At 35.8% G+C, this 11,277-nt stretch overlaps 1 protein-coding gene across 2 annotated transcripts in view; it reads right to left on the bottom strand.

Moving 5' to 3' along the window:
• Window positions 1-2,400: 2,400 nt before the first annotated feature.
• LOC149806575 (asparagine synthetase domain-containing protein 1-like) overlaps window positions 2,401-11,277 on the bottom strand; it is a 53,026-nt gene continuing 44,149 nt past the window's right edge. Inside the window, exons 12-13 of one of the 2 annotated variants that reach the window (XM_089954857.1) lie at window positions 10,637-10,727; window positions 2,401-4,381 (exon numbers count right to left, since the gene is read on the bottom strand). In XM_089954857.1, coding sequence (XP_089810983.1) covers window positions 4,199-4,381; window positions 10,637-10,727 — 274 coding nt within the window. In that variant the 3' untranslated portion in view covers window positions 2,401-4,198. The remainder of the gene's footprint in view (window positions 4,382-10,636; window positions 10,728-11,277) is intronic. The other variant, XM_089954863.1, reaches the window with a different exon arrangement.

Genomic DNA, 11,277 nt, shown 5'->3' with positions numbered 1-11,277 from the left:
TGGAGTGGAGAAATTCAAAGGGACCATGAAAGGAAGCCACATACTTGGATACACAATGCACTGGAATCTATCTGTTACAAAAACAAATCCTTTGTTCGTATTGACAAACCCATCTTTACAGTCCATTGTTACATCATAATCCATGTATGCTGACATTTGGCCTGAGTACTGTATGCTGTGATACTCAGTCATGCTACTGGACTATGCCTACAATCAACCATCCTCTGAAGACGCGAACAGAAACAGCTACAATTAATTGAACGACAGCTAATCCTTCTGTTGTTTTTTAAATGTACCAATAAAATAGTTTTGCTGAAACTTAGAGAAAACTGATTACCTTTGAAGTACCAATTGCTGTGTATAAATACAAAGGAAATAGAAAACATCGCAATCAGAATTATATACTGTCCACAGTGCAACTTTATCATGGGTAAACGTAAGTTAGATGTTGCGTGTTCATCGTCTCATCCAAAGAGTAAGTTAACAAAATTAACAGCATTTGGATTTAGTGCAAATTCGTCAGACAACATAGTGATTGCATCTGATGTTATACCTGACAGTCCAACATCATCTACATGCAGTGATGGTAGTAATGCTTCAAGTGCAACACTACAACATGATAAATGGGTCAAAAGTTCCCGAACATTTCTCAACTGCTGGAAACTTGGGCATCCGTGGCTGAGATATGATACAAAGTTAAAGCAGATGTTCTGTGATATATGTATCAAGGCACAAGTCATCAATTCATTTACAACTGGTTGTGATATTTTGAAGAATGAATGTATCACCAAACATGAATCCAGGTGGGGTAAATAATATATGTTAATTTTGCTCATTTATCTTTTACTTTTGCCATCAATCCCATGTTATGTTGCCAGGGACTTAAACTACACAATAAGAAATCAAAAACAAACAAGTTTTGCATAATTGAAAATAATTTATTTCTCAAAATACAGGAGTGAAAGAATGAAATTAACGTACAGCATGATGAATGAATTCCTATTTCCTAAAAGCCCTTTTAATTCCAATAGTTCCAAGAAATCTGAATACATTCCAATGAAAAATGCCCCTTCTGTATTGAAGTTTCAAATGTACAGAAAGATTTCCAAAGAATTCAAATAGTCGTTGAATAAATTTAGTTAATACTGTACAGTTATTCTACTGTGTCATGCAAAAAATAAATCTTTTTAAAAAACCAAGTTGGAAGATTGAATCTGAAAACATGCAGATTAGGACCTACCATCAGGAAGATTTTTTTGGCATATTGAAGCATCATTTTCACTAAATATTCACTGATTTTTCGGGTCCAATACATGTGAAATTCTCAAAGAACATGCCATTTCTCCCTGTGAAGTGCATTATCCCCCCCCCAACATGCCCCCATTTCATACTCTGGTCAGCTGTGCCCAAACTGCACAAATAGCTAAAGGTTAGACTCAAGCCTCTGCGACATACTTCAAAGAAACCGCCTGTTCTACAGTGAGTGAAAGCACTAGCAATTGATTGACAAATAAACGATGCTCTTTTGTGTTAAACTAACAATGCCTAAAATGGGTGTGAAATTAGGTTAATAGTTCAAATGTGGTCTCAAACTACCATACAGGTGATAACTATTTCCCACATTTTATATTCCACCTTAATTCCTTATTGTTAAGTCATATATGCATATAACACTACTTACTAAATAACATATTTATTCCGAATTAGTTTTTTGGGGGCACATATGCTCTGTGATATGTTTCTTCATTCCTTCTTTTAATTTAATGATGGTAATTAATGCTTATATATATGGTACATTCATGCCAGGTGCTGACTAAGTTTCATTGGTGGGAATGGAGATCATAGTTTGCTTGTTGAGAAAAAATGTACAGCATTTAGTGATCATTCTTGGGATTTAGGAAGCAATTCACTACAAGCAAAGCATGTAAAGCACGGCAAAAATAAATTTGTGAACTCCTGGTTGACGTAGGTGTGCTTTGTGAAGCTAACCATAAAAGTGCGTGTGTGTGGGGGGTTTAATTCCTGAATGCATGAAATCAACGGTCACATTATACATCACTTATCTTACAGTGCAAAGTATGATCATAGGGTTTTAGTATTAAAATGTTTTTAACTGAAGTTCCTTAAAAAACTATTATTTGGAAAATAATATACATAATATAGATTTGCTTAATACCTGATGTTTCTATTAAAAAAATGAGATATAGACTGTAGATGTCAGAAAAGTAGATATTTTAAATTTGATACTGCATTTATTTCAAGTGACAACAGTTATACCTATGCACTAATGGTGATGCAGGCTGCAAAAATGATGGAAGTAGTGCAAAACAGTCATGTAATGATTTATTTTGTAATATTTTGGCTGTATTGCTTGTTGTAAATAAAGTAATAACTATCCCATCTTTTTCAATTTTTATTGCCTATTACATTAAGAGACTTGGACAAATATTCACTACTTGTTCTGGCAACATTTTTTGAAAATTGGCAACAAAATATTGAGGTTGGCGATTTTTTTGGTGACAACTTTTTAAAAGCCAGGAACATCCCTGCAATATACAAATCTTCGATTACAAATTCTACTTGAAATTTTGTCGCCAAAGTGTTAACATACTAAGTGAATTGGATACAAGATTACCTCATTAATATGCCATTTATATCAATACGCCATTAATATTAATATTATATCATTTTCATAATCATACTTCTTAACAAGTCAGAACAAAATCTAATCAGGAATATAGTTGCTGGAGTGCTGACAAGCTCATTCAATCAGATACAAGACATGCCATTAATATTGATGGACCTAACTCATATTTATAGTCAACTTGGGTCTTGATCATACAGGTCTATTTAAGAAGTTTTATCAAAATCTTATAAAAAGATGTAGTCTCTAGAATGACAAATAAGTCAGCCAATCAAATGCAAGATCACCTAATAAATATATACCGATATTGCTCAAAATAAAATTGATGCAACATCCTTATCATATTAGCCTTTTTTTAAAAATCGAATTTGATTAAAACAGGATCAGAAATATCATCTCTTGAGTGGTAAGAAGCTCAGTCAATCACTTCAATCACATCGCCCTCATAATAAAACTCACTGGATATCTTGATGAAATAAGCCAAATTACCCAGTTGATAAAAATCCAATCAGAAATAGTCACCAAAGTCTTGACAAGCTCAGCCAATCAGATACAAACTCATCTTATTAATATGCATGTATCTCGTGCATAATAATATTCATTTGAGTTCTTTACTGTCGTCAGCTTATTTACTGATTTTCATTAAATTGAATCCAAAATGGTTTGAATACGACTCTAAGAGTGGTAACAAGATCAGCCAATTAGATGCAAGGTCACCTCACTGAGATGAACAGATCCCACTCATTGTCATACTATTGTGAGATCTTAATCACATACACCTACATTCCAAGTTGAAAAAATTCATAAATATGGCTTTCGAACTGGTAACAAGATCAGTCAATCAGATGCAAGGTCACCTCATTAGTAGGTGTGAATATCACTCATTACATAAACTTGTTCAAAATCTTGATAATATAAGCCCGTATTTCAAATTCGATTAAAAATGGGATGCATGACTCATATGCATGAAATCCCACCAATTAACAGGCTCTTTTGCAGAGGTATGATGTGATTTGGGTTTTTAATGGAGCTTTAAAACTTTCAGTCATATCGCTACAATGTCTGCAATGTGGCAGTTTATAGTGATGTACAGCATTGGGGCATCATGCCACAGACATGTAGCATGATGTCCCACCCAGTTACATTATCCTGACACCAGGTTGACTAGTCCTAACACTAACCTCTTAATGCTGAATGCCAAGTGAGGCAGCTGTTAGTACCATTTTTATAAGTCTTTGGTATGACTCAGCCGGGGATCAAACCCACAACCTCCTACATTCAAAGAGGACGCTCTATCCACTAGGCCACTGGAGCAGTAGCCAATCTGAAGAAAACCATATGTGAAATGTAACAACAGCAGTAACAAGGACAATAATGTTGTAAGGGATGTAGAGAGAGAAGCAGTCATGGGCTGGAGGGGAAAGAAATAATGCCAGCATAAATGCCTTGTATGTAGGAAATAAAAGAATAAAGGGATGTTGTACTACATCATTTTTAGGCAAAATTTATTACATCTATTAACTTTATTATCTCAACATTTAAATTATGATGTCATCAGTCTATAAGTCTATCACATGTATCACTAGCTTTCTCTTTGCTATTCTCCATCTTGGCGATTCTAGAACCAAACTGTATCGCTCGTTTAGGAAAGGTAGAAGTCTTCACAAGTCCAAGCCTTATGGCAGCCAGTCGGAGAAGCAACTTCTCCCCAAGACCACGTGGAAAGGACAAATCAGCCTGAAAGAAAAGAAAAGGCAATAATGCTTTTGCTCATGTGAACTCTTTAAGTACCAGTGCTGTTCTAAATGACCCAGCTGCTTAAGTCATTACTGCAGCTGGTTTGGATGCTGACTACTATTGCCAAATGATAACTTTTTAGCTGATGATTTGGGCCAAGTTATTTTCCTTTTATATCACTGCATTTATATACTAAACCCATAAATGTATATAACCTATAAATACCTTTTGTCTGTGTGAATCTTTTATCCCACTGACTTCCACAAGATTGATAAAAATCCATGAATTGAACATAAAACACAATGTTTTTGTAACACCAAAATTTGTCACAGTTTTATAACAAGCTGTAAATTTTTACATGCAATTATTTATAAATATTAATATAATTATTTACAAATGTTTCATTGGTCATCATCTTCGACTAGATCTGTACACTAGTCCCCCTCTTATAAGGCCACCCCTAATGCAGCAGGGAAGTGGCCTTATAATGCGGGTGGCCTTTCTAGAGGGGCATGACAAATGCAAACAGTAAATACATATGAAAAAAGTCACAAGTACATTTAATTTTAAATATTTAATATTTTAATTAAAAAATCACATGCATGATGTGAAATAACTGTAAAACAAACTTTGTCATCATTTATCACATGCATGATGTGAAATAAATGTAAAACAAACTTTGTCATCATTTGCAAAAGAATGCTATGAATAACCATTGATATAGTTTTAAAACTGTCTTTATAATTATGCTACAGTTCACATCATGTCACCTTGTTGGTAACAGTCTAAAAAACAAACCAGTCTCGTCACATTAAAAATATCCTTGCTGTCATATCCCCTGCATATATCGTTTAGTCTTTTGTTCCAATCTTTGACAACTTCATTATTAACATCAGCTGATTCGCCGCTAATGACAGAAGACTTGATATTGTGTCCACTTGAAATCTGTGTAACCATCCGTTACTTGCGGTAAAGTCGTCATATCCCAATTCAACTGACAAAATTTTTGCTTTTTCTTGTCTTTCAAATCAGGATACAAACGTCTCCTGGCTCAAACAATCTTCCTTTCTCCGTCCATTTCACCTTTCTACTTCTGCAGAATTGTTTCATTATCTTTCACGATATTGTTTATCAGAGACATAGCTATGATATTTTGCGCCCGGGGACGAACTATAAAATTGGCGCCCCAGCCCCCTCCCTGTTTAATCACATTTTTGAATATTACCCTTGTTTACTTATTATAATGTAACGTTGTAAGCCTCATTTTGGCGCCCCTGTACCTTGGCGCCCGGGGACATATGTACCCCCCTTCCCCCCCCAGCTACGCCTCTGTTGTTTATCTTAGTCTTCCCGACGTTAGTTTTCTACAAGGATCCTCGACGACCTCCCCTCCCCCACCTGTCAGTTGAATTACTTTCACATTCTCCTCTAAACTGAGAATTTTTATTTTCCTCAATGACATGTTGATCTTTTTGCATTAAGTTATTCATGTTGCCAACTACAATACTGATAAAACAATTTTGTATGCATCTAAACAAATTGCCGTGTGATTTTAAAGGAAGTTATCTTGTCACATGATTCGTTAGTCGCAGTCTGGTACCCTATTGTTTTTATACATTTCTTTACACTAAGTGAGAGAAGCCAAAACGGCTTCGATATGTACCATTAACATCACGCAGATTTGACCTCGCGGCCGCTAGGATTCGTAATTTTGACAATTATTGTCAGTAGTAATAGCCACTGATTACCAAAGTGAACAAGCTCAACATCTTACTAAGGGAAGCCATAAAGACTATTAAACCATTTTCCTGCTGGCTTGGGTATTGTACATCGATACTGCCACTTCTCAGCTGTTACTACTGTTCGATAATTGTAATCTTAACAATTATCAGAGTGACTAAACCGGACATCTTATGATAACACAGCAGTAAGGCTAATTGGATTACATGTACGTACCCTTTTGTATGGATTAAAATTTGAGTCTTTCTCGGTTTTTATGGAATAGATTTGGCTTCTCGTGAGGCGTAAATGATACAATATTAACCTTAGTGGTAAATGTACTTTACTCAACACTTCTTTCAGTGACGAAAACCTGACATCGGGAAACAGAAATCGGATTACTTAACACATGTTATGAATACAATACTGGTTCTGGATACATATTCAAATAAAATGCGGCCGCTTGTGAGGGGTAAATTTTATAATTTTGCAGTAATATGCTGGCCGCTGGTCGCGTTAGCCGGGTGGCCTTTCGCGAGGGGTACTTTTGAACACAAACTCGTCGGTGCCAATGGATTCTGGCCGTAAGGAGCGGGTGGCCGCTGGTCAGGGGGGCCGTTCAAGAGGGGGACTACTGTAGTTGCTTTGATGATATTTGTAAAAGCAATTATGTTTTACAAAAAGATGACCATCACACTGCTTGTACATAAGGGACACCATGCATTGTCTTGCTTCTATCAAACATTGTTGGCTTCTCCTTCAAACATTTTGATCCATAGTTCTTAGTTTCAGCCACAATTCTTTCATTTAAAACCAAGAGAAAATATTATAAAAAGAAATCTTTCTTTTTCTCCTCTTACTCAGAATGAAAGTAAGATCAATGCTTTCAATGAACTCGGTGACCTGCAGAGGATGTGAATCTCTTATCCACGCTACACCATCTTCTTTTCATCTGATTTTTTCTTAATTTCTGAGTCTGGACAAAAATGAGGATTCAAATTAACTGTTACAAGTTCTAAATCAATATTATTAATTTTGTCATCTGAAAACCCTGAAAATTTACGATTCCAAATCGCAAGCAAAAGAAAATGTTTCCAGTGTTAATAACTGCACGTGTTAAATATGTGTTAGAAAAATTCCAGACAATCCCTGTGTTTAGCAGCTATGATTAGTATATGACATCTTTCACAGCAGGAACCATCAATTATTAACTCTGTTTTGATTGGTTAAATGTACTTTTTACTGCTCATTATTGATGAATAAAATCCTCTGTAACATAAACATACATAGCATAACTATCCATGACTGAGGACTAACACAAATAACTAAGAAGTGGATATATCCACAATAGTGGATAGCAGTGCAAGCCAATTTATCAGTCACTGTGGAGGCAAGGCACATTTATGGAGAAGATATACAGGTCAGTGGTATGGAAAAAGTTTAATGGCTTTATTAATGGCTCCAGTTGAAACTAGAGCTAATTCAATGGCTTACCATTTCAAATCACCATGCTTTTTTTTAACTCCTCTCTGCTTTCTTTACCTTTGACCCATGGGTCATAACCAGAATCTGTTACATTTACTGTGCATCCTCCTCCTATCATTGTTACATAAAAAGTTTGTTAAAAAAATATCTAATTACCATAATTGCAATAAATATACTTGATCTCTGACCCCTTCAAATAAATATATTATAATAAATGCAATAACTGTATACTTGATCTTTGACCCCTTCTAAGAGATCACAGAACAGAAGCCCAAAAGTCATATCCCACTTGTAGATGGTCACTCGATGAATAATCAATGTGTCATATCATGTTTGGTGAAATTCCACCCAGCAATTTAGGAGGTGTGGTTATGGATAGATGTATGGACCAACTGATGGATAGATGTATGGACCAACTGATGGATAGATGTATGGACCAACTGATGGATAGATGTATGGACCAACTGATGGATAGATGTATGGACCAACTGATGGATAGATGTATGGACCAACTGATGGATAGATGTATGGACCAACTGATGGATAGATGTATGGACCAACTGATGGATAGATGTATGGACCAACTGATGGATAGATGTATGGACCAACTGATGGATAGATGTATGGACCAACTGATGGATAGATGTATGGACCAACTGATGGATAGATGTATGGACCAACTGATGGATAGATGTATGGACCAACTGATGGTGGGTATGGACCAACTGATGGATAGATGTATGGACCAACTGATGGATAGATGTATGGACCAACTGATGGATAGATGTATGGACCAACTGATGGTGGGTATGGACCAACTGATGGATAGATGTATGGACCAACTGATGGATAGATGTATGGACCAACTGATGGATAGATGTATGGACCAACTGATGGATAGATGTATGGACCAACTGATGGATAGATGTATGGACCAACTGATGGATAGATGTATGGACCAACTGATGGATAGATGTATGGACCAACTGATGGTGGGTATGGACCAACTGATGGATAGATGTATGGACCAACTGATGGATAGATGTATGGACCAACTGATGGATAGATGTATGGACCAACTAATGGATAGATGTATGGACCAACTGATGGATAGATGTATGGACCAACTGATGGTGGGTATGGACCAACTGATGGATAGATGTATGGACCAACTGATGGTGGGTATGACAATACCTCTTCATGAAAATATGCAGATGAAAATTAACTGTATGAAGTGGGGGGGGGGTGATTGTAAGATTTTGATTGATACTGAAACAAAATTTTCCTCCGAGGGCAATGCATAGCCTTTGTAATTTTAAATCCCCAGAAGAATGAACTTGGACTGCACACAAAAAGGCTGAAAATTACAAGTAACTGTAATTAATTGCTTTTACATTTATGATTGAAATTCATCAATTATCACACTCTTTCTTTTCATACTGAAATTATGTAAATGCCTTTATTTGATTATTTAGCATTCAGTTTTTTAAAAATATAATTTCTTTTTCAAAAATCCTGAAAAAACACAAATTACTGTCACAATTGAACCACCTTTCTTTAGAAGCCAATTTTGTTTCCTTGTGAGAGCATACGTGCCAACCCCTAAAAAGGAAAAAGTGTAATCCATGAGTGGACAAAAAGAGTAATCCAAGCAGAAAAAGAGTAATCCACATATAACATGATAAAAATTCAATGAGCATATGTACAAAATGATTTATTTATCCCTCTGGACTTTTAACATCAATTACTGCTTTGAGTTTTTGTATATAACATTATGAGCTTTAAAAAGCAAAAGACTCGCACTGCATTTCAAAACACTTTGTACCAGCTGAGACTATGGATGTTTTGCACACTAGTAGAGCACTAAGTGCTGGGTTACTCAGCATGGATCTGAATTCAGTTTTATTTATGTTAATAATACTGAATAATCTCTCACAGTTATATTTACTCAAAGCATTATCAAGCAAATAAAAACATGTTTTCTCCAGTGGAATCTACTGTTAATTCTGGTAATGAAAGAAGAGCACTCTACCTTTGCCCTTTTCGTTGTCAAAGTCTCTTACACAAACTCTAAAAGAGTGCATGGCTTTTTAGCTCTTTGATACACATATAGCAAAGTTACCCAGTGCAGTGCGCTATAAATAGAACACATGTTACCTATTCGACTCCATACACACTGTCAAGCAGTGCAGTGTATGTTACGTTTAACAGCAATTTTAACCATTTTACATTTTTGGTACACAACTATTATGCATGGAAAAATTTAAGAGTAAAGTCCGATCGTTATAGCTGTGTAATTATTTTTCAAGGAAGAATTTTTATGTGCTTTAAAATCCTAAGAGAATTCATTCACTGTCAAGTCAGTGAAGCCGCGTGACCAACCATAGCTGCCATTTCTCATACTCGAAATTTGCAAGTTCTTTGTCTGTGTCTACATCACTAAGTCATCTGAATTTGATAATTCATAAAAACTAATTGGTGCCTACAAAAATATCAGAGTCTTTACCTAAGTTACTGAAGCTTTCATAGTTGCAATTCTAATCGTAAAAACTCGAGTAAGTACTGAAGGAAATCCATGACCTCCATTTTGGAGAGTGGAGAATAAGACCCAGTTACTTTAAATAGCAGATTTCAACCAGAGCATAAAGAGCGACCACATGATTTGATGTAATGGTCATTCATAGCAATGAATGGGGTATCTAATAGGGGGTTTTCCCCAAAGGTGGCACTACAAAAACCCGCTCAAAATGGCTGGTGTTTACAGCAGGCATTGAAAGGCGCTTCATTGAGAATGGTGTAGAGGCGTCCAAAGGTGCTTGTATGAGAAAACAAATTAATTTGTTGGGAGGGGGATATACCGAAAACATGTGATCCGAATACAGATACGCGTAAGGCGTAATTCATGGAAAAAAAGTGGATTGATTATGCCAAAAGCGTAATGGTTGGCATGTATGTGAGAGGTGTCTGAGTTGTGCTGTACTTATCAAGACAGTCAGTACATCTCAGAATGAAATTTTGTTGAAAATAATAATGCTTATGCCATTGTCATACCTTCTGATTGAGAGGTAGGGAACTGAGAAATTCTACAACATCTTCATCCAGATATGGGAATCTGGATTCTTTCGCATGATCTGTAATGACTCTGAAAAGTATAAGACACTGAGAATATTACACACAATGGGCTCTAATGACTCTGAAAGTAAACACAGACTATTACACACTATGGGCTGTAATGACTCTGAAAGTACACACAGAATATTACACACAATGGGCTGTAATGACGCTGAAAGTACACACAGAATATTACACACAATGGGCTTCACTTTTCAATGAAACTTTCAATCATTATACAAATACAGAAACATTTCTTTTACCCTCAAATGACCACATTTAATATCAAAAACATTTGAACATTTCTGTTTACATTGTCAAATAGCAATCATAATATCTAAAAATTAGACCTTTTAAACTGTAGACCATTATTTCTGATACATATATGACAGTTTCCTATGTCAGATACACCTATCCCAAACAAGTGTATTCAGTGACACTATAGATCACTCAGACCACTTCAATGCAGACTGTTATTTCTCATTCCTACACGTGTGACATTGTGTGTTAAAAAAAAGGCCATGTGAGATGCACCTTTTCCACATAAATGCACTCATTGCAAGTACAGATGACTCATCCCT

Source organism: Sinohyriopsis cumingii, chromosome 1 (genome assembly GCF_028554795.1).
Source record: "Sinohyriopsis cumingii isolate HCF-2022 chromosome 1, ASM2855479v2, whole genome shotgun sequence".
In the NCBI taxonomy this organism is placed as follows: Eukaryota; Metazoa; Mollusca; class Bivalvia; order Unionida; family Unionidae; genus Sinohyriopsis; species Sinohyriopsis cumingii.
The sequence above is the reverse complement of the archived record's forward strand: the minus strand, read 5'-3'. Positions and strand labels throughout refer to the sequence as shown.